The 24,972-nt window shown below is 44.1% G+C and overlaps 1 protein-coding gene across 1 annotated transcript in view; it reads left to right on the top strand.

Moving 5' to 3' along the window:
- The window catches only part of CTNNAL1 (catenin alpha like 1), a 474,086-nt gene that overhangs the window by 276,680 nt on the left and 172,434 nt on the right, over positions 1 to 24,972 (top strand). Inside the window, exon 8 of the mRNA XM_082259226.1 lies at positions 19,696 to 19,782. Within this exon, the coding sequence (XP_082115352.1) occupies positions 19,696 to 19,782 (87 nt within the window). The remainder of the gene's footprint in view (positions 1 to 19,695; positions 19,783 to 24,972) is intronic.

The raw sequence follows: 24,972 nt of genomic DNA, 5'->3' as shown, positions 1-24,972 counted from the left end.
CACAGTCTGGTCTCCCTAAAGGACAGTAAACTGGCCCTTTGCTTAGACAGTTTGGAAACCCCTGAACTAGTTGTATATTTTTCAACCTAAGTAATCGGGGCCCCCCTAAAGTCTGAAGGTTAGTACTGGTCCTTTGGAGACCCCTGGTGTATAGCAAGACTTGATACAGTGACTCAGACGCAAAGACGCACACAATGGCACCAATCTATGATTACGTTCAGAAAAGAGGGTTGTATTCTGAAATTAAAACCTTTTCTTCACGTTCTGTAAAATATATGGTCATCACTTTAATTAAGAGTGGCCCACTGCATGCCTCTGAATTTTTCAATGAATCTATCCTACATCCCCTATCATTTTCTTAGATCGATAAATTATCAGATGTGTTTAAAAAAAAAATGCTCATAATTTGCAGATTTTCAGGCCAGTTAATACATTTTTGGTTGTTTTACTAGGGCTGCATAAGCAATAATGCTTTATGGTAATTATGCAGTTGTGAGCTATTTTTTTTTTTCCTTACTGTGAAGCTTCCTCCTAATTTATTTGTAAATAAGGATGTATGAATTTAGCAGCAAACTGTTGCAGTTCAGATCCCTTATTTAAATATTTGTTTTTGTTTCATGTTATAAAATAAATCTTTCTTAATATCCTCCTTAGGAAATGTGATTGAAATGGGTGTTTGTTTCTTCCAGTCCTGGCGTGGCTGCCAGCAGTGCATGGTTTCTAGATCTCTTTAGTGAAATCATACTAATTATTTCAAAAATGATTCTGGAAACTCTTGCTTATTAACAAACCTGTTAATTAGTTGCAACGTTAAAGATGCCTACTAGTTAAGTAAACAGAGCAAGTTTTTTGAGTTTCATAGATTCGAATCCAAAAAGCCTCCAAGGGTTGATGATGCCAAATTTGTGCCTTGTGCCCTCTAGTGGATTTTTCATTAGACTATGCTGAAAATTTACATAGGCTGGTGACTTTGGTAGATGTTGTGCCAAGACCTGGGGATACTGGGATGTTGTGCATTCAGACTATCAGAATAGAAACCTTTTACTGTATATATTTTTAAATGTTTGAGTTGGGTAGAAGTAAACAGCAGGGATGTTATTTTTTGCAAAAAAAAAAAAAAAGCCACAGTAAGCCAAATGTTTCTATTTGTAGCAACAGTCCATTAGGATTTGCTCATATAAGAGTGGAAAACCTCGGTCTGCCCACACTGAATCTGTGATTCAAATGTAAAAATATAAAGAAATACTTTTTCCATACACTTTTTATTTTTTTTTGTTAGGAGTATAAATAAAATATTTTGTATTTTCAGTCTTGGTATGTGATGTAGGTATTATAATTTAGGTAATATAAAAAGCTTGTTTCTTTTAATATTATGTATGAGAAACAAGCATGTTTGCTCCTTAAGGCCCCTTTCACACTTGCGGACCGCTCAGATCTGTCTGTCAGTTTTTCAGGCAGATCTGAGCGGATGCCCCATGCATCTCTATGGGGCATCGGATGTCAGCAGAGACATCCGCTGACATCTGATCCAATCCTGTCCGTCAAATCAGGACAGATGGAAACCCTATTTTCCATCCGCCGGGCGGATCGGATGAGAACGGACAGGCGGTCCGTTCTCATCCGATTCCGCCATAGAGGAGAGCGGGGATCTGACACCTCCGTCTCCGCACAAAGAGCGGAGACAGAGCTGTCTTCCGCCTGCTCAGCGAGGATCGGCGGATCGATCACCTGCTGAGCAGCACGGCTCCGTCGACGGAATGTGGCCGTGTGAAAGGGGCCTTAAGAGTAACTACATGTTTGTTGCAAAACATTTGTTCCACTCAGAGTGACCTATGTACGTTGCAAATTTCTATCTTTTTTGTTCTGAAGACCTAGCTGTTCAGTTCTGTGTCTATGTGGAAAGTAATGTAAATCAATGAGTGATTTTATAATAATCAGCTGTTGCACTTGCAAGGCTCTGAGGAAAGTGTCAGGGTCTGCATCCCTTTAGACGTGATTTACCTTTTAGGAGTATCTCACTAAAAAATAAATTTTTGTTGCAAGGAATGCCCAAAATCTGATTTATATCTTAGTTCAAACTTCCGAGAAAATCAGTAAGTCAATCACGCAAGCAGGAAATTGCATATCAGGGGGGTGTACTGGATACCATCTGTGTACAGAAAGCCTCCAGGTAGCCATAGTGCATTGCGTTTTACAGAAAATTACAGCTCTGCAAATTGATAACGAAAGGTAATTTTTAATAACATTCAGTTACAATATGACTAGTGTAACAATTGTATATGATAGATATATACACTATATTACCGAAAGTATTGCCTTTACATGCACAATAATTTAATGGCATCCCAGTCTTAAGTAGGGCTCCATTTTAAGTTCACCCACCCTTTGCAGCTATAGCAGCTTCAACTCTTCTGTTGAAGCTGCAATAGCTGCAAATGGTGGGCTGTCCACAAGGTTTAGGAGTGTGTCTGTCTATGGGTATGTTTGGCCATTCTTCCAGAAGCGATTTTGGAAGGTCAGGCACTCATGTGGAGGAGAAGGCCTGGCTCACAGTCTCCGCTCTGTTATCCCAAAGATGTTCTATCGGGTTTAGGTCAGGACTCTGTGTGGGCCAGTCAAGTTCCTCCACCCCAAACTCACTCATCCATGTCTTTATGGACCTTGCTTTGTGCACTGGTGCGCAGTCATGTTGGAACAGGAAGGGGCCATCCACAAACTGTTCCCACAAAGTTGGGAGCATGAAATTGTCCAAAATGTCTTGGTATGCTGACTCCTTAGGAGTTCCCTTCACTGGAACTAAGGGGCCAAGCCCAACCCCTTTCATACAACCCCACACCATAATCCCCGTTCCACCAAATGATTTGGGCCAGTGCACAAAGCAAGGTCCATAAATTCATGGATGAGTGAGATTGGGGTGGAGGAACTTGACTGGCCTGCACAGAGTCCTGACCTCAACCTGATAGAACACCTTTGGGGTGAATTACAGCAGAGACTGCAAGCCAGGCCTTCTTGTCCACATCAGCGCCTGATCTCCCAAATGTGCTTCTGGAAGAATGGTCAAACATTCCCACAGACACACTCCTAAATCTTGTGGACAGCCTTCACAGAAGAGCCTTAAATGGTATAGCTGCAAAGGGTTGGCCAACCCAATATTAAACCCTACAGACTAAGACTGGGATGCCATTAAAGAGGTGTTCCAGCTGGGGGGGGAAAAAATTTTTATTTTTTATTTTTTTCCATCTCAGAGGGAGATGAACTTCCGAGGGGCGGCGCTGTCTACTGGAAGTAAGGAAGGGGGAGAAAGCAGATGAGGGGAAGTTCCACTTTTGGGTGGAACGCCGCTTTTAAGTTCATGTACGTGTAAAGGCAGGCGTCCCAATACTTTTGGTAATCTAGTGTATGTGTATTTATGTATGTACAGTATGTATGTATATACAAGTGGATATAAAAACTCTACACAACCCTATTAAAATGTCAGGTTTCTGTGATGTACAAAAATGACAGATAAATCATTTCAGAACTTTTTCTACCTTTAATGTGACCTATAAACTGTACAATTCAGTTGAACAACAAACTGAAATCTTTTAGGTGGAGGGAAGTAAAACTAAAATATGGTTGCATAAGTGTGCCCACCCTTAATCTTAATACTTTGACACCTCTTTTGATTTTATTACAGCACTCTTTTTGGGTATGAGTCCATCACCATGGCACATCTTGACTTGGCAATATTTGCCCACTCTTCTTTGCAAAGGCAGCCCAAATCTGTCAAATTGCGAGGGTATCTCCTGTGCACAGCGCTCTTCAGATCACCACACAGATTTTCAATTGGATTCCGATCTGTGCTCTGGCTGGGCCATTCTAAAACTTTAATCTTCTGGTGAAAGCCATTCCTTTTTTTGATTTGGATGTATGCTTTGGGTGGTTGTTATGCGGAAAGATGAAGTTCCTCTTCATGTTCAGCTTTCTAGCAGAAGCCTGAAGGTTTTGTGCCAATATTGACTGGTATTTGGAACTGTTCATAATTCCCTCTACCTTGACTAAGGCCCCTGTTCCAGCTGAAGAAAAACAGCCCCAAAGCATGATGCTGCCACCACCATGCTTTACTGTGGGTATGGTGTTCTTTTGGTGATGTGCAGTGTTGTTTTTTTTGCGCCAAACACATATTTTGGAATTATGGCTAAAAGTTCAACCTTGGTTTCATCAGATTGTAACACATTTTCTCACATGCTTTTGGGAGACTTCAGATGTGTTTTTGCAAAATTCAGCTGGGCTTGGATGTTTTTCTTCTTAAGAAAAGGCTTCCGTCTTGCCACTCTACCCCATAGCCCAGACATATGAAGAATATGGGAGATTGTTTCACATGTACCGCACAGCCAGTACTTGCCAGATATTCCTAAAGCTCCTTTAATGTTGCTGTAGGCCTCTTGGCAGTCTCCCTTACCAGTTTTCTTCTCGTCTTTTCATCAATTTTGGAGGGACGTCCAGTTCTTGGTAATGTCACTGTTGTGCCTTATTTTCTCCACTTGATGACCATCTTCACTGTGTTCCGCTGTATATCTAATGCCTTGGAAATTCTTTTGTACCGTTCTCCTGACTAATACCTTTTAACAATGAGATCCCTCTGATACTGTGGAAGCTCTCTGAGGACCATGGCTTTTGCTGTAGGATGCGACTAAGAACATGTCAAGAAAGACCTACTAGAACAGCTGAAATTTACTTGGGGTTATTCAGAGGAACTTTAAATAATGGCAGATGTGTACTGACTCTTATTTAACATGAGTTTGAATGTAATTGCTTAATTCTGACCACAGCTGCAATCCCAGTTATAAGAGGGTGTGCACACTTTTGCAACCACATTATTATTATTTTTTTTATCCCCCCCCCCCCCCCTAATTTTTTTTACATCACAGAAACCTGACAGGTGTGCAGACTTTTTAAATCCAATATGTGTGTGTGTGTGTATATGTACATGTATAATAATCTCACAAAAGTGAGTACATCCCTTTTGTGTGTGTATATATATATATATATATATATATATATATATATATATATATATATATATATATATATATATAATTATATCTTTTCATGTGACAACACTGAAGAATAGACACTTTGCTACAATGTAAAGTAGTGAGTGGACAGCTTGCATAACAGTGTAAATTTGCTGTCCCCTCAAAATAACTCGACACACAGCCAATGTCTAAACCGCTGGCAATAAAAGTAAGTACACCCCTAAATGAAAATGTCCGAATTGGGCCCAATGTGTCAATATTTTGTGTGTCCACCATTATTTTCCAGCACTGCCTTAACCCTCTTGACCATGGATTTCACCAGAGCTTCACAGGTTGCCACTGGAGTCCTCTTCCACACCTCCATGATGACATCACAGAGCTGGTGGATGTTAGAGACCTTGCGCTCCTCCACCTTCCATTTGAGGATGCCCCACAGATGCTCAATAGGGTTTAGGTCTGGAGATATGCTTGGCCAGTCCATCATCTTGACCCTCAGCTACTTTAGCAAGGCAGTGGTCGTCTTGGAGGTGTGTTTTGGATCATTTTCATGTTGGAATACTGCCCTGCGGCCTAGTCTCTGATGGGAGGGGATCATGCTCTGCTTCATTATGTCACAATACATGTTGGCATTCATGGTTCCCTCAATGAACTGTAGCTCCCCAGGGCCAGCAGCACTTATGCAGCCCCAGACCATGACACTCCCACCACCATGCTTGACTGTAGGCAAGACACACTTGTCTTTGTACTCCTCACCTGCTGGCTGCCACACACGCTTGACACCATCTGAACCAAATTAAGTTTATCTTTGTCTCATCAGACCGCAGGACATGGTTCCAGTAATCCATGTCCTTAGTCTGCTTGTCTTCAGCAAACTGTTTGCCGGCTTTCTTGTGCATCATCTTTAGAAGAAGCTTATTTCTGGGATGACAGCCATGCAGACCAATTTGATGCAGTGTGCAGCGTATGGTCTGAGCACCGACAGGCTGACCTAACCCCCGCCCCCCCACCACCCCTTCAACCTCTGCAGCAATGCTGGCAACACTCATACGTCTATTTCCCGAAGTCAACCTCTGGATATGACGCTGAGCACGTGCATTCAAGGAGGCCTGTCCTGTTAAACTGCTGTATGGTCTTGGCCACCGTGCTGCAGCTCAGTTTCAGGGTCGTGGCAATCCTCTTATAGCCTAGGCCATCTTCATGTAGAGCAACAATTATTATTTTTTTTTTTTCAGATCCTCATAGTTCTTTGCCATGAGGTGCCATGTTAAACTTCCAGTGACCATAATGAGAGAGTGAGAGCGATAACAACAAATTTAACACACCTGCTCCCCATTCACACCTGAGACCTTGTAACCCTAACGTATCACATAACACCGGGGAGGGGTAAATGGCTAACTGTGCCAAATTTGGATATTTTCACTTAGGGGCGTACTCACTTTTTTTTGCCAGTGGTTTGGAAATTAATGGCTGTGTTGGGTTATTTTGAGGGGACAGCAAATTTACACTGTTATACAAGCTGCACACACATTGTAGCATTGTGTGTCAAGTGTCATTTCTTCAGTGTTGTCACATGAAAAGATATAATAATAAAATAAAAATGTGAGGGGTGTACTCACTTTTCTGAGATTACAAAATACAAAACAGTTGAAAAGGCTTGTAAAAATGAAAAGGCCATGTAAACAATTATTTCTCTAGCGCTCATCGACAGACGTAGTCCTCGGTGATACACCACCTTCGGGTTATGTTACCTCCGCAGGAGCAGGACTAGACAGGAAATTAAAAAGCTCTGGCCACACCCTAGGGGCAGTCCCAGAGGGTATATCCTCTCTCTCTCTGCCTCAGCAAATCAGTTATTTTCTGTCTAGTTAGGAGTAAGGACCTAGACACCTTGCTGGGATCTTAGGTCCTGGCAAGAATTTTTTCTTAAAGGATTTTTTTAGACAGCTTTTTTCTCCAGGTTCCTGTGAGATCTTCAAGCAAGAAAGCTGAACTGGGCGACGGGCTGGATGTTGAGATCCGGTGGTCACCCCAGTTCAGCCTACGAGCGCGTGCAGGCCATAGCTCCGCGCTGGGTCGGCCGCGACAAAGTCCCATTAAAGGACTGTCCACGCGAGTTAAACGTCTCGCCGAAACGCCAAAGACCATGAGTCACGGCGTCCGTATCGGTCGACAGCCCTCCCGCCCCGGTGGAGAGGGGTACTGTCAGGAGTTGGTGCCCGCCTGGTTCCGGTATGGTGAGTAGTATGTTCCCCCTTTTTCCCTGACGGGTTTTGTGGTGAACGCGGGCCCCTCTCTGTATGGTAAGAAAGAGTCCTTTCTATCCTATAACATGTCACAAATCCTCCTACTTTGAGTGTGATTTATGTGTGCAAAAGCCAGGAGGCTTGGCTTGGGAGCTAACAATCTATTGTATACATGTTTTAAAGATGTAATCTGTGGCATTCTGGGAATCTTATGGGTTAAGTATAAGCTACCTACCAGTCAGAAGCCACGGACATGTAGACTGCCTTCGATAGCTCTAGGGACGCCTGGTTCAGATCCAATCAGCGCCAGTGGTCCTAGAAATTCTAGGCTGGCCTCCTCAAGCCGGCCTGGCCGACTTGGACATGTTAGTCGCAGACGTTCCGTGGGAACTTCGTCTCAGGGAGTGTCTGTGGTCTCAAGGACCAATTTACCTTCGTGCTTTACAGTCGCTGGTTTTAATGGCCTGGCCATTGAGACCCAAGTACTGAAGGACAGAGGTTTGTCTACTTCAGTCATTCCTACCCTTATTAAAGCAAGGAAAGCGACTTCCAGCAAAGTCTATTATCACACATGGAAGACTTATATTGCATGGTGCGAATCTTTAGGATTTCCTCCACGTACCTATTCGGTGACTCGAATATTGGCCTTTTTGCAACAAGGGGTTGAGCAGAAGCTAGCCTTGAGCACCATCAAGGGTCAAGTTTCAGCATTAGCAATCTTCTTTCAGAAGCCTTTAGCTACCAAATCCTTGGTGCGGAATTTCATCCAGGGGGTGCGGCACCTGGCTCCTCCAGTCCGCGCGCCCTTACCGCCCTGGGATCTTAATTTGGTTTTGTCGGTTCTACAGAAACCTCCCTTTGAAAACATCAGGGAGATTCCCTTGCTTACTCTATCCCAGAAGGTGGCCTTCTTGGTGGCTATTACTTCTGCTCGCAGGGTGTCAGAACTGGCTGCATTATCATGCCAGTCACCATACCTAGTGATTCATAGGGATAAGGTAGTACTTCATCCTAAGCCATCTTTTCTTCCCAAGGTGGTTTCAGATTTTCATCTGAATGAAGATATTGTACTACCTTCCTTGTGTCCTCAGCCCAAGCATCATCGGGAACATGCGTTGCATTCCTTAGATGTGGTTCGGGCAATCAGGGTATACCTGAAAGCTACGGAATCATTCCGTAAGACGGATTCACTTTTTGTGATCACGGATGGCCCCAGAAAGGGTTTGCCTGCATCTGCCGCGACCATTGCCAAATGGATTAGACAAACGGTGGTACAGGCTTATTCTATTAAGGGTCAGAGTCCTCCGTTCCCTGTTAGGGCGCACTCCACTCGAGCGCTCAGTACTTCCTGGGCCTTTCGCCATCAGGCGTCAGTGGTCCAGGTATGTAAGGCGGCCACCTGGTCGTCGGTACATACCTTTACAAAATTTTATAAAATTGATGTGACGGCATCGGCGGATGCCTCATTTGGCCGCAAGGTTTTGCAGGCCGAAATTTGAGGAGACCGGTGGTCTACCTCGAGGGTTTTTTTCTGTTTGAAAAAAAAAAAAAAAAAAAATTTGTTTTCTCTTTTTTTGGTTGAGTCTCATCATTAAGGATGAGCATTGTAAACTTCTAGTTGGCACCGGTTGGGCCTTCTAGATTGGGATTTGATTTCCATTTTCCCACCCCTCAGTTGTGATACTGCTCTGGGACGTCCCGAAGGTGGTGTATCACCGAGGACTACGTCTGTCGATGAGCGCTAGAGAAAAATGGATTTTTGTAAAATCTTACCGTAAAATCCTTTTCTCTTAGCTCATCGACAGACGTAGTCCCCGCCCCTCTGTTTTGGAGTTGGGTTGGGTTAAATTCTCTAAGCACTGCTTTTTCACATAACTGATTTGCTGAGGCAGAGAGAGAGAGGATATACCCTCTGGGACTGCCCCTAGGGTGTGGCCAGAGCTTTTTAATTTCCTGTCTAGTCCTGCTCCTGCGGAGGTAACATAACCCGAAGGTGGTGTATCACGAGAACTACGTCTGTTGATGAGCTAAGAGAAAAGGATTTTACGGTAAGATTTTACAAAAATCCATTTTTTTCCCAAAGTTTGCAGTGTCTAAATACAAAAATGATACACGTACATGAGAGCTGTTTTACCTGACAAAGGGTTTTCATTACTTTCTTTAGATTTATACAACCCTGCTACACAGCAAAGCTAGCCTGGCAATCTTATCTCTCTACAGTTAAGTAATAGAACTAGACATTGAAGGAGAAATGGCAGGTCGATGAACTTATGTCTCATACCCTGTTCTCTTTCTGCCAGCATGTTTGTTAGCAGATGAGACCAGCTACACACTGACTGGCTCTCCCAACACTCCAGGAAATGTCAAATGTAGAAGATTCTTCTGCAAGCTCTACTATTCAAGTGAGCGAAGATCTTCCTTGGCTGCTGGGGAATTGTTTTCTTTGCATGCAGGTTTTTTTCAGTGACTGAATGACTTGAATTATTTTAAAGGAGAGAGAGAGAGAACAGTGCGTTGTAAGCGTAGCAGTCAGTGGATTTGTTGATGAATACCGACAAATTGCAACTTAGAGGATCAAGGATATAGTGGCTATGGAAGCCACCAGAACCGCTGGAGACACTTCCACTGTGGGACAAAGAGTGCCTACAAGCACCCAGTTACGACAGCATTTTTTCCCTCTTTATAATGAGCTCACAATATACTTGATCCTGTAAGTTGCCATTTTGTCTATTTTTATCCATAAATCCACTAATTGTTACGCTTAGAAGGCCCTACTTTCTCTCTCTCTCTCTCTCTCTCTCTCTCTCTCTCTCTCTCTCTCTCTCTCCTTTGCCCGGCAGAGTTTTCTTCCAGCTCGTTTTAGCAGCAGCTGCCACTAAGCCAAGCACCCTCCCACCCATCGGACACAAATACTTTATCTACGTGTCTGTAACCCTACTGACTCTTTGGGGTTAACCCCTTCCTTACAGTGCCCCAGAGCACTTCTCTCCTCCACCACTAGCGAGTTATTTAAAGGAGAAATGAACTGGCATCTGAGCACCACAAACTGAAAAGTCTATTTTAATTAATTTTTAAAATGAAATGCAAACACATCCATCCATGTCTCCATGCTTTAATGTGTTGAGAAATCACTAAAAAACACCCCCTAGCAATTCTAGCCACAGCTATCTTTAAGTTTAGATACATGTAGCATTTACTTCCTGCAATCTATCTGCCCTTAGCTCAGGCATGCAGGCAGAAGGTGCAGAAGTATGCTTAGCTGAGAGAGTCCCTCCTCCCCTCCAGATGAAAAATAAAAGCAAAATAAAAATGTCACTCCTTGGATGTATGACCTGAAATTGGCCTAAGCCAGAAAGCAACTGTAGCAATGTAAAAAATAAAAGAAAAAAAAAGTTAAATAAAATATGCCCCCCTAATGCTAATTACTAATGCTAACAGCATATAGATTAAAATGGTTAATGCTGATTGAGTGTGGAATGTTCAGTGTTAAATCAATGCATGACTGTGGGGTCCAGCTTTAAAATGGAATTTCACTGTTGAAGACTATCTGAGAATAGAATACCCTACTTACCAAAGTACTATCTGAGAGCAGTATCTTGTAAAAATGAGAAGAACTACCAAGGGGAAAATCCATTAATTAACCGATATCCTTTAAAAGAAGATTGGTGAGTGTGTAGGTATTCCTCTTTCATGGATATGTTTTTGTAAGATCTTTACAGGGAGAGCATGCACCACCTGCAATAACGAATTATCTAAGTTGGTAAGGAAGTGATGACAGTCCATGTTTTAAAAATTGATCGCCAATGAGAGTAGTAGCGTAATGGTGTCCATCACAGTATATCTTTTAGTTTAAATGCATCAGTCAATATGTTTTTCATTAAGTTGGCTGTGTTTTTTTTCCTAGTCAGGTTCACCACTGCCATGTCTGTTATCCATTAACCCAGACCTTACCGTCTTGAAGAATCTGTGAAATAGCTGTTTAAGTTAAAAAAACACAAAGTGGGTGTAAAGGAAGTACACCACCCCCCCTAAAAAAAAAGGAAATTCTTTTGTACTGTGATTGAAGCATTACAATTGCTCTCTGGTGTGGCTATTCCACACTTCAATGGAACTGGAATTTTTCTTTTTTTTTTTAGGCCAGGGCTCAAAATTTAAAGTCCTGAGCTACTAGCCAGGCCTTAAGGGTTACTTGCCACCAGTTGCCCCACCCAACTCCTACCCTGCCCCACCCCTAATTCCGCCCCTAAACAAGCCCTCATAAATTATCTCATAAAATTACACTGTTAAATGTTTTTGCATTAATGCAGAAGTTACAAAAATAAATATTAAAGTTTTCAGTGCCCATCAGTGCAGCCTAATCAGTGCCCATCAAGGGTCTGGAACCCCCCAAATCACCCTCCTAGTACCCCCCCCCCAAATTTCACCTCCTAGAACAAATCCTACCCGTCAAATCCTCCCCCCCCCCCCCCCCCCGTCAAAATTTTCCCCTAGCACAAAAAAAACCCATTATTCCTACTGGCACAACCCCCCCCCCCCCGAATACCCCATTTTAACAGCCCCAAGACTTCCTGTTCTGGCACAAATCCATCCCCCCACCCCATTCCAATAATCTCTTCAAGGACGATCCCCAAATCCCCACTCCTGGCACAAATCCTCACCCCCTCCTCCAGCACGAATCACTCCTCCTAGCACCCTCCCCCCCCCCAATTCCCCTGCTAGAAGAAATCTTATATTGTCACCTCTCAAATTCCCCATCCCAGCACAACCCCCCCTCCCCCCGCCCATATTGATCCCACCTAGAAGTAATCATCTTCTCCCCACCCCTACTAGTACAAATACTTTTTGGGGGATTGTCCTTGGGGGGGGGGGGGGGGGAATAAGAGAATTTGTACTAGGAGGGGTGGAGAGAAGATGATTACTTCTAGGTGGGATCCATATGGGAGGGGGGGCTGTGCTGAGATGGGGGGGTTGTGCTAGGAGGGGGGGCTGTGCTGAGATGGGGGGGTTGTGCTAGGAGGGGGGGTGAACTGTGCTGAGATGGCGGGGTTGTCCTAGGAGGGGGGAATTGTGCTGGGATAGGGGGGAATGGGCTAGGAGGGGGGGGGGATTGTGCTGAGATGGGAATTTGGGAGGTGACAGGATAAGATTTGTGCCCCCAGTGCAGTTTTCCCTTTCCTCCAGCATGCAGACCTCAGATACAGCGCGGCACATCCCTCTGTGATTCTCCTTTTCTGAGGCTCCTTCTCTTCATATGTCAGAGCTGAGGAGGAGCCTAAGAGAAGCCTATTCCTATTCCTAAAGCTTTGCACGGACAGCTGGCAGGAGAGATGCGGCTGCAGAAGGGGAAGAAGATTGCAGCTCAGGAATGACACTGGATGTCAGACCGGGACTATACAGAGTTTACCCGCCCCCTTTCCACATTGCTTGCTTTGACTCTGAGGACAGGGGATAACAAACTCTGTATAGTCCGGATCTGACATCCAGTGTCATTCCTGAGCCGCAATCTTCTTCCCCTTCTGCAGCCGCATCTCTCCCGCCAGCTGTCCGTGCAAAGCTTTAGGAATTGTCTTTTACGCTCCACCTCCACTCCGACTATTTAAGGTGAAAAGAAGTCCCGATCTGACGACCGCTATTGACAGGCCCCCTCCACCTCCCATACTACAGACGTCCAGCGCGTCCGTCCCATCCACCCACCCACCCACCCCTTGTACCGGCTCTGGCCTTAACATGAGATGATTGGCTTACCCCCTCCATCAGTACTGCTGGCCGCATAATGTCAGAGTGGAGGATCATCCCACTGTAACAGCTTGTAATTGCCAGACGCTCGCCGACATACACAGTCCAGCCTCTTAGCCCGGCTTCTTTGTTAGACATTGCACGTCCTGGTTGGCCAGGTGTTCTGTCTATCAAAGAAGCCGGGCTAGGAGGCGGGACTGTGTATGTCAGTGAGCGCCCGGCAATTACAAGCTGTTACAGCGGGATGATCCGCCGCTCTGACATTATCCAATCCTTTGGCCGGCTTTCCTCTCCTCTCTTCCCCTGACCGGAGCTCGCCCTACATAATTTTCCACTCGCAAAATGCTAGCAGGCGAGTGGAAAATTTGAGGGCTGTTTTAGGCTTCCATTATTTTTATTAATTTTACCATTCTACCAGTTCTACATTTCACCAGTTGTTTTACCTTCTTTTTTTTTTTAAATTCAAAGTTTATTAGGAGAGGAAAAGGCACACAATACAGGCAAGATCAACAGTACAAGTCTATACACATCAAATACAGAGACAAACAGCTCAGAGTCTGAAGCATAAAATAACAGCAAAAGCCGCCTCTCAACCAGAGGGCAGTGATATCAGACGTCATATCTAACCGCCACAGGGGAATAGGTCCCCGGGGAGGCCTCCCCCTCCACCGGCATCTGTCACATGGCCGGACTATGGAGGCGGAGAAAAGACAACCCCGGTGGGCCCATCCCCCCGCAGCCAGCCATGCGAGACCCATGCATGCATGCCCATGAGGGAAGGAGCGAGGAACAAAAAAGAAAAAGCAGGGTGATTAACATTTCCCTTCCTCTCCTTTTCCTTTTTTAATATTGTCCCAAAGAGGGTGGGGAGATCCCACCAAATAAGAGAGAAAGACAGGGGGGTGAAGACAGTAGGGGGGAGAGGGGGGTGAGATGAGGGAGGAGACAGGGGATAAAAAAGGGGGGGGGAGAGAGAGAGATGGCCACCCGATCCGCTAAGAACGAGCTAGATCACCAGGTCTTTGTACTCCGCAGAAAAACTGAACTCATGCCAGTAGAACCATCTTTTGAGGAACTTCTCCCTCGTGCCCCGTTCAGCGGCCATAAGATCCTCCATTTCATTAATGCTAGCTACCTTCCGCAACCACATAGCAACTGTGGGTGGCTGGGACTGCTTCCAGAGAAGAGGGATACAGCTTTTGGCAGCTGTGAAGAGCAGCGGCAGAATGGATTTTTTGTAGGATGCTCGTGGGAAACTGTTGTGGTGAAGGAGAAAGAGAGCCGGATCCAAAGTTAGGGCATGGTCTGTGAACTTTTGTGCGATGCGTAAAACCTCAGCCCAAAAGGGTTGCAGGCGGCTACAGGACCAAAAAATGTGGAGAAGGGAACCCACCTCCTCACCACATCTCCAGCAAAGGTCCGAGCAAGAAGGGAACATTCTGTGTAACCTGACCGGAGTGTAGTACCACCTGGTCAGCAGCTTGTATCCCGCTTCCTGATATTTGGTACAAGTGGAAGTTTTGTACGTGAAGAACATAATGCGATCAATCTGGTGGTCCGTGAAAGAGAGGCCCAGGTCGCGTTCCCACCTGGCAAGATACAGGGGGCGGGAGGAAGGGTCATCCAACGGCCCCGTTAAAAGGCGGTATATCAAAGAAATGGTATGTCGTAATGGAGAGGTCGACGCACATAGTTCCTCAAAGGGCTTTAGGCGTCTATTAAATGAGGTTGCAGGTGGAAGGGACTGTAGAAAATGTGCCAGTTGCACTTTCTGCCAGAAGGATAGAGCCGCAAAGGAGTTACTGGAAAAGAGAGCCTGACGCGAGACCCATTTCCCTTGAGCAATGAAGTGCCTAGCCTGGTGGAAGCCGTCGGACTTCAAGACGTGGAAGCCTTTATCCGTCCTACCTGGGGAGAAGTGCTGATTTTCGAGCACCGGGAACAGAGGCGAAGGAAGAGAGGCAATTAGGCCTGCCTCGCACATCCTACGCCCTAGCTTAAGGGTAGCTCCCACAGTCGGATGTTCTAACACATGTTTAGGCAAGTCGGAAGCACCCCACAGGAGGGAGTCCGGAGGGGGATCCCCCGGACCTCGCTCGATCCTGATCCACTGTTTTAAGTGACTATGAACCTGCCAGTCCACAATCCTGGTAAGGTGACATGCTTCGTAGTACATCGTTGCGTCTGGGAAGGCCATACCTCCACAGAGCTTGGGCATTCGGAGAACCTTGAGGGCAAGGCGGGGGGGGCCCCTCACCCACAGAAATTTACGGAAGGTCTCGTTGATTTTGCGCAGGAAGGCCGAAGGGACCGCGATTGGAAGGGCTTGCAATACATATAGCAAACGGGGCATGACATTCATTTTGATAATATTGCAACGCCCAAACTAAGAGAACAACCCCTTCTGCCACTCCTCCAGGTCCTTCCGAATACGAGAGAGGAGAGGAGGGAAGTTAAGTTCGAACACGCGGTCGAGACAGTTGGGGAGGGAGATACCCAAGTATTTGATATGGGATGAGCTCCACTTAAATGGGAAGTCTCGTCGGAGGAGGGCCAGCAAAGCCGGAGGCATCGCCACAGGCAGGGCCTCTGACTTCTGATGGTTAATTCTATAAGATGAAAGAGCTTCGTAAACACGAAACTCCTTCAGAAGATTAGGCAGGGATACAAGCGGTTTCGTTAGGAAAAACAGGAGGTCATCGGCGTAAGCCGCAACCTTCGGGGCCAGCGATGAGGAGATGGTCAACCCGGCTATGTCCACGTTGGCTCTGACGGAGCGCAAAAAGGGTTCCAGCGTCAGGACAAAGATCAGGGGCGACAGGGGGCAACCCCGCCGCGTCCCATTAGAGATCTCTAACGAGTTGGAGAGCAGACCATTTATCTTAACACAGGCCGACGGGCTGGAGTAAATCGCACGGATCCAAGACAACATACGTTGCCCGAGGCCGACATGCTCCATCGTCCCCATTAGAAAATCCCAGTTTACCCGATCGAATGCCTTTTCGGCATCCGTCGAGAGAAGCAGCATAGGGGTCTTCCGCTCACAGGCCAAATGCAACAAATCCAGGGCTTTCGTTGTATTGTCCCTGGCCTCTCTGGAAGGCACAAAGCCCACCTGGTCGTCGTGGATCAACTGTGGGAGCAGAGGGGCTAAGCGAGATGATAGGATCTTGGTAAACAGTTTCAGATCCACATTTAGGAGCGAGATGGGTCTATAGCTCTGGCAGAGGAGGGGGTCCTTGCCCTCCTTCGCGATTACAGTAATATGTGCGCGAAGCGAGTCCACCGGAAACTCAGCACCCAAGCCTGCCGCATTATATGCGGCCAGAAAGTGCGGGGAGAGAATGTGCGCAAAACATTTATAATAGGTCAGAGAGTATCCATCTGGACCCGGAGCCTTGCCTTTCTGAGAGTTCGCCAAGGCGCTCAACAGTTCATCGGGGTGAAGAGGCTCCTCCAGGCGCTCCATGGCATCCAGCGGGAGGGCAGGAAGACCCGAGGCACTAATATATTCTTGAATCCGAGAGCGGAGTTCGTCCCGCGCGGAAGCAGTCGTGTCAGGGGTCAGGTTGTATAGAGAGGAGTAGTAGCGGCGAAAGGCTTCCGCTATGTGGTCCGTTGCGTGTACCTTCCGGTTCGGGTTGGCGAGGATTTCCTGGATGAATGTCTGCGCCCTCCGCTGTCGCAGTGCGCGTGCCAAAATTCTCCCACATTTGTCCCAGTTGTTTTACCTTCAATACTCCAGCTCCCCATTTTGTACTTAAAATAATGGGAAGTTTTTTTTTTTTTTTGGCCCATAGTATTTAATATCCAGTACATTGTAAAGGGATGTCACATTGTATAATTTCTATAATGTATGCATGCTGTATGGCAACAGATATTAGACATTAGATGTTTGCAATTTATGTCTAAGCTTTAGGGCTTGCTAATTATGTTAATAGAAAATGGTAAAAGTGTGCTTAGCCATTTACACTGCCGGTTCACACTATTGCAATGCGGAACACTGCGAATCTACTGCGTGTTCCCGCATTGCATTCGCAGCTCAGGCAGTTCACACTGCCATATGCGAATCGCTGGGGGTGTCAGTACAAAGTTAACGACACCCCTAGATCAGCTCGCATATCGCAGTGCAAACTGACAGTTCGCACATGAATCGTATCACACTGGTGTGAACCACCATGCGATCCAATTCTGCTGCAGACCAAAAAGAGTCCTGTACAAGTTCAATGCGATTGCGGTGCGAATTCAGCCATACAATCTGTATGGCTGAATTCGCACCGCACAGACATCGCATGTGATTTTAGGAGCAGTGCGCTCCGTATCACATGCCATGTCTGTCATCGCAATAGTGTTAATCGGCACGTAAGCATACATATTGCTTGCTGGTGCTTGGTTTACTTTCAAGTATAAGGGCATCACATTAATAATCTAAATATCCATCTATATATAGAACATTGCCTTTCAATAATTCTTTATAGTACAAAAATTCTGGAAAGTGTACTCCCTATATATAATCTACCTGCTGAGTAGATTTTACTCCCTAAATATCTTTTATTCAGGCATGGATTTTTCCATACCATCCCACTCCCCGTGCCTTTTGTCACCAGTCTGGTGATCTGAGAACCCTAAAGACCCTTTCACACAGGGCCTAAGATCCCTTTCACACAGGCTGGATCCGGTCTTTCAGCAGGGGATCCATCCGCTGATCCCTGCTGACCTAAACGGAGTGGGCAGATGGACATGAACATAGCCCACTTTGCTCCATGGGCAGCTGAATGTAGAAGGACCGGCTGTCCATTTACACCCAACTGCCCTCCTATCGGGCCAGATGGAGGGGAACAAATCCCCTTTCGTTTTTTTTTTTTATCGGATTGGAGGTAGCTGGGTGTTGGGGACACAAGTCAGTTTCCATTGGAATGCCCATATAGGAAAATTGAGGGGGTACCATCAGGTCTGCCTGAAAAACGGACAGCCAGACCTGATCAGACCTCTAATGTGAAACCTTACTTATGGTACAAGAAATGTCTTTGCTGCTTCCAGTGCAGATTTCATGTTTCTCACATACAGAAAATCAAACTTTTTTTTTTTATTTGGATAGTGTGAAATTTAACATTTGTCAGTTGCTTTTTCTGCCTGTTGGGGAGATTTTCTTCACTTCCTCTCCCTGTGACATGCGTACAATTAATGGAAGAAACAGCTGTCACTGACATATGAAGGCACAACCAGCAATAAAAAAAAACATTGGGGTTGATTTATTAAAGGCAAATTCACTGTGCACTGCAAGTGCACTTGGAAGTGCAGTCGTCGTAGATCTGAAATGAGGGGGAAGCGCTGCAAAAATGCTGTGTTTTATTGTCCTTGCATGTCTCCATCAGATCTACAGCAACTGCACTTGTAGTGCACTGTGGATTTGACTTTAGTAAATAATCCCCATTGTCAGAAGTTTTAACCTCCTTCCCCAGTGTCTTCCACAAGTAGGACTTTTTATAGGAAAGGAGGGAGCCACAGCACATTTAAAACAGGACCCGAGTGGGCAGCACAGGGCATGTTGCTAGGTTGGGGCTTAAAGAAGAACTATAGTGTTTTTTATTTTTTTTTTATCATTTTGGATAGTGTAAGGGAGGTTATAACCCCTATCAGATTTATTTTCGCCATCCGTGTCCCATTGAGGTTTCTCTTCACTTCCTATCCCATAAACAGGAAGTTAGAGGAAATCCCTGCATATTAAAATAATTTCTTGGGGACCCCCAGCTCACCAGAACTAGTATCCCCGTTGGAAAATTTCCCCTCTTTTTTACTTTTTTGGGGACAACCCAAAATCGTTGTGGATGAAGGAGGCACATCGATGCTTTCTATGTGCCCTTGCTACTTGTTCTGGTGTGGAAAAACGCAGGTCACTGCACATGGTGTTAACAAGCCCTAACATTAAGGTGGTTGTAAACCTCAGACATGAAATATGAACAAAGCATATCCTTCTATAGTGTGTACTATAGTGTGTACGTGTCTCAGGAGCACTAAGTGACATTTCTGTTAGCTATCCCCATTAATCCCTTCTGACAAACTTTCCTGACACCAAGAGAAAAATGGTGGCCAGGGATGAATCTCAGCTCTTTTCTTGTGTGCTATGCTAATGCGTTTTTTTTTAACATGGGTTCCTACCGAACACATTCTAATCAATGCATTTTTGTGCCCCTGTGTTTTTGTAAAGGGTCGGGGACTTTTTTTCCTGCAAAATGCAGCATTTTTGCATGTAATAGATTTAAATGGACCCGCATCCAAAACGCAAGTACTGTGTTTTTACTGTGTTTTTGCAGCAATTTTGCGGCAATTTGCATTTTTAAGTCTGCCCAAAAACAAATTTTCCCCAAAAAAGCATTAAACGCAAATCGCCAGAAAATCACAGCAACATTGCGGTAAAAAAAAAAAAACGTGGAAAGCACTACAAAAATGCTCAAAAGCAACATGCATAGGCGTGAATTGAGCCTTATTGCTATTCTTTCCCTGATTGAGGGACAGGTAGATTTTCCCTAGAGCCATACCTGACTTTGTCAATAACTTAACTGGTAAATCTACCTCAGTGTGATATCAAGGTAAATCGGGCAGTGCTGAATAAATAATCAAGCATCATTTGAATTTTCCTGTATAGTTTGTATTGTCGATTTAGTGAAATTCACGTATATTTTTACATTTCTTTACAGCAAGCCCAAAAGACAAAAGATGTACTAGAAGATTTGGAATTGGCCATACTGAAAACATGTCAGTGCATTGAAGAACTAAAGCGAGAGGTAGGCTTTCCCACAACCTATATTATTTTTTAAATCTTGATTATATCTTTAAATCTCCAGCAATGCAGCACTTTTATATGTTTACTTTCTTTTTTCCACTTCTTTTAAATGCAGCATAGCCAGCAACTAGTGTTTTAGATGTAACAAAAATATACAACATAAATGTGCGAAAAGTTGGGAAGTCCTATTTATGTCAAATTCATTATCACAGACAGGAGGATTTTAATTTGGTGGTAATAAACAGAAGGGCTCAGCTAGGTAGTTTCTCCTAGCACTGGCCCCCTCTATTATTTGTCTGTGTACCATTTGAATTCTAATATAATAAAACATGTTGCTGTTCCTATTTCAGTGCTGTAAATATATAATAATGTGCCTGTACTGCATCCTGGAATTTTATACTTTTAAATCAGTTTTTTCTTTACAGCATTTCCGAGTCCTAAGTATGTCAGTACATATTTGGACTCTAATGTGATCCTTTCTCTTCTCCCACAAATTTGTTACAATATGCCTACATACCTTTATACAGGTAGACACTCAAATGGCGGAGGCTGATGCTGCCTTGCTAAGCTTGGCCAGAGAGGAGTTGATCTGATGGGATTGATTTTCCTAACTGATTGCTATTTAGCACCTAAGGCAGTGGTTGTCAACATACAAGGAGTGAGGGCACTGCTCTGGCCCCTGACCGCTCCAAAGGGCCACTAGTATACAAAAGAAGACTGGTAAATTTCAGACATACTACAGATGACCAGGGCTTGGAAAGTGAATAGGCACTACAGGAGAAAGAGGGGACGTGCTACATGAGGTTAAAGTTCACAGTCTTTAAAGCCTCTTTACAAATTGTTTCCCCTACTGTCGGCTGGGTCCTGCAAGAGGCCGCACAGCAAGTACCAGAAGGTCTCATGTGGTCCTCGGGCCGCAGATTGGGCTCCAAGGCCCTAAGGCATACTATTGCTCACAGTGCTTCCACCTTCCATCCTTTATATGCAGAAACATGCCGGTTTACCCAATGTAAGTTTGTTGATATTTAACTAAATATAATTGCACAGCAGGATCATGCATTCACTGCCACTACTATGGATTATTTGTAGACAGGTTGTTTTTTTATAACAGGATGTTTGGCGAAGAATGGCTTAAACCTTTCATGAGATTTAAATACGTGTATTAATTTGTATACCATTTGTAATTTGAAGACATTATCTGCAAGGTGAAAGTTTGTTTTAATTTCCTCCTTAGTTATCAGATTTAATGGACTCTAAATTGCTTCACCTTGCATGTCTCCCTTTGTTTTGCTATGTTTGATATGTACTTCTGTTGTGTACATAATGTGGAACATTTGTTCTGTACACCATGTGGAACATGGTGCTTAAAAGCATTCTAAAGCTGATCAATTGCTTTACTAGCAATTCATATTACTTAGCCAGTGCTGATTGCGCCCACCAATTAAAACACAGTTGACTGTAAACTTTGCGTCTATGAAATGCTCTATGTAAATGAGCAAAACCAAAGAGAATCATTTCAACTGAAGCTCTCTGTTGTGGAGGAAATATTAAATTACCTTGAAGTCTCTATAGATTTGCCACAGTTTGGAAACAATTTTCTTCATGCGGGGCCCCTGCTGTTTGAGATCATTTTAATGTTTTTAATAAACTCACTAAGAAGCTGATGAGCTGATTGCACGAAACTTGAAATGCCGTGGTCTTTTTTTTTTTCCATTAGAATTTTTCAGTAACATTCTGTAGATCAGCTTTTCCACAAGCAGCAGTATTAGCTGTTGGATTCCACATTCTTTGTTTAATCGTTCTAGGCATACTTTTTGAAGATAAACAAATTCATTATTGGCCCCATCTAGAAATTGTAGGTGCAAAAAGAGGGGGAAAAAATAAATAGCTTAGTGGTATTAAACCCTAAAAAATTATTTTAATACAGTACATTGCAGGTTACCTATTCATAGATGTGATGGCTGAATTCATTTTCTTTTTTAGGCGTTCTTTCTTCACTTTTTACCTGGTGGCTTGGCCAGTGAGTCTGTTGTTTTTTCAAAAGCACATGCTCTCCAGCAAATGTTTCAGTTACAGAAATGGGATAAACCATTTACCACTGACAAAGATGCTTACAATCAGCTTTTATCTAAAACCTTTATCCCAAAAGGAAAGCTATAACTGATTATAATGTGTTAGCTGGAGTATGACTTCAATTTCTTAGTGTATCTAAATCTTCTAGTGCATCTAACTCCCATCCCCCCACACTGACCATGCTGCTGTCCAGATGTGCCCCCTATGCTCCTTCATGCAGAGTGGGGGCACTCTGATACTGGAAGTGTGTTACTGGCCAGATCACCAGGTGAAAACAGAGGGGCGTTCAAGTCAATCTGGAACTTTTGAGCTTATATAACCAAGGAGCAAATTATAAGGAGTGGAAACGGCATTTGATTTTCAACATACTCCCCTGCTACATTTTTACACTTATCTCAGCGTTTAATGCCTAGAAAGCTTTAGCATAGAAAGATTTGACAGTACACCTAAACCATGCTAGGACAGCCTGCTTCACTTCGTCATCAGTGCTAAAATGCTGACCCCTCAGGAACTTGGAAATCACTCAGCGAGATCTGGGTTGTAATGGGCATGTGACAATACCTCCCAGCCGGGTTTCTGTAATGTGCACACAATGTGGAGAGTAGTATGAGTTCATGCATTGTTCTGGAGAAAAAGGACACCCTTAGTGATCAAGCTAGGCCATTTTTTCCACAGACGCGTATGCATATCACTCAGTACATTACAGTAATTTTCAGTGCTGATAGTGGCACCACGGGGTAGAAAATCCACATGAATAACGCTACGTTTGTCCCAGAAAACACTTATCACTTTACCTGCAAACATAATTTTTGAAATTTTTTTTGGTGGTGGTGAGTCCACATGCGTCACTGCTTTAATGCTCGTTTTGATTCTGGAGTGAAATTATGTGCCCAGGTTTCTTTACATGTATTGATGCGATCCAGAAAATCTTGGCCTTCCCTGTCAAAACGCTTCTTCAACACAGTGCAGACTTCAACTCTTCTGTGCTGGTCAAAAGCAGAACTCTGCGTGCGGTAACTTTTTGAAAATGCAAATGTTGGTGAATGTTTGTGTTCACTTTTCCTACAGAAAGATTAATCTCTTGGGCAATTTTACCACAGGTTATGCATTGATTATCCTGGATCAGGTGTGCTAAATGTTCACAGGAATGACTGCTGTGGGCTGGGAACCACTGACGTACGGCCATCTTTGAAACATTTACTCTATTCAAATGTCTTCTGCTGAGCGTCTACTGTATTGTGCTTGAACTCTTCTGTAGATATCTGCGGGTTTTATGCCTTGGTTCACAAGAAACCTCATCACCACACGCTGTTCCATGCACACACTAACACTGCTGTCTGCCATCTTGATTCAACGGTCTCTGGACTGGCCCGCAGCATGTATGCCGCTTATCGGTAACAGGACACACTTGCTACTGCGTCTAGAACAGCCACGCTAGCATCCCTTTTTTTATACCTGTAAAATTAAAGTCCCGGTTTGACTGAACTCCCGTTGTATTACTGGGTTTCTTGTTACTGCACAATTTTGAAACTCAACATTGCAGTAATTATGCTTTACTGACTTGAACATGATAGACACAAATGTAGGGTTGTCAGTTTGAATCCCAACTCTGGTGCTACCTGCCTGTTCTCTCTGTGCCTGTGTGGGCTTTTCTCTGTGCGCTCCGGTATCCTCCCACACTCCAAAGACATGCTGGAAGGTTAATTGGCTCCTGTCTAAATTGGCCCTAGTATGTATGAATGGGAGTTAGGAACCTTGGATTGTAATCTCCTTTAGGGCAAGTACTGATGTGAATGTACAATAAATGTAAAGTGCTATGTAAATGGACAGTGCTATAGAAGTACCTGTAATAAATAAATAGCATTGATGTTCTGCGATGAATTACCTCTGCAGTAAAGAGACAGAGTTAAAGTGCCAGACTAATTATGCATAATCTTCCTCGTCTTACAGCCAAGTAAGCTGTCATCTTAGCCCTTGTTTAATATGCAGCTGCCATGGTGCTGCCCATGTGATCAGTTATGACACCAGTCATTTGATGGTTTGACTTCAGTTGAGAGCACAAGAAACTGTGACCGCTATCCTTCATGGCATGCCTTGAAAGTAATTATGTGAAACAGTTAAATTGACAAGTTTAGTTCTGCTTTATAGGGCAAACCTCTGTGTTAAACAATGGTTGTAAGAGAAGGGACCAGCATATGCAGACGCATTGCCTGGCCTGGGAAGATAACCTGCTGCAACTGCTGCCAACTTTGTTCCAGTAAAATTGGTTACAGTTACCATTGCACCTGGATTCTTTTTTACTGGAAAAAATGTTATTTGGAAATCCACCATAAAGATTGCATCAAGAGGTGGCACCTGTACCTACAGATCTTTCTGTTGAAAAACAGAGAAATACCAACGTGTCTCTAAATGGCCAGTAGAGCAGAGATTTGAGGTTGTATACAGAGCCTTGAAAAACTATTCATATCTCTTGAAATGTTCCACATTTTGTCATGTTGGAACCAAAAACGTAAATGTATTTTTTTTTTGGTTTTATGTGATAGACCAACGCAAAGTGGTACATAACTGTGAAGTGGAAGGAAAATAATCGTTTTTTAAAATTTGTTACAAATATCGACCTTGTGGGAATAATGGAAACTTGGTTCGACCCCTCACATGACTGGTTGGCCAATATCCAAGGGTATTCGGTGTACCGGAAGGACAGGGTAGGAAAAAGAGGGGGAGGGGTATGTCTCTATGTCAAGAATAATGTAAGGGTGATAGAGAGGAGTGATATTATGGAAGGGATGAGTATGGAGTTAGAATCCGTGTGGGTAGAACTCCATAGGGAAGAAGTAAAGGGAATAGTAATTGTTGGGAATTTGCTATAGGCCACCCAACCAAAGGGAGGAGGTAGAGCTGGAATTTATTTCACTGTTGGGTAAAGTGGCAAAACTGGGATCAGTCATCATATTGGGGGACTTCAATTATCCCGACATTGACTCGGAAGAGGGGACTACACAATCACAGAAGGCCCGTCTATTCATGGAAATTTTACATGACAACTACATGTCTCAGTTGGTGGAATCTCCTACTAGAGAAAATGCAGTCCTGGATCTATTGATCACTAATGACCCAG

Source organism: Pelophylax lessonae (genome assembly GCF_965119305.1).
Source record: "Pelophylax lessonae genome assembly, chromosome: 5".
NCBI classification, from domain to species: Eukaryota; Metazoa; Chordata; class Amphibia; order Anura; family Ranidae; genus Pelophylax; species Pelophylax lessonae.
Note: the sequence above shows the minus strand (reverse complement) of the source record. Positions and strands in the feature narration are given on the sequence as shown.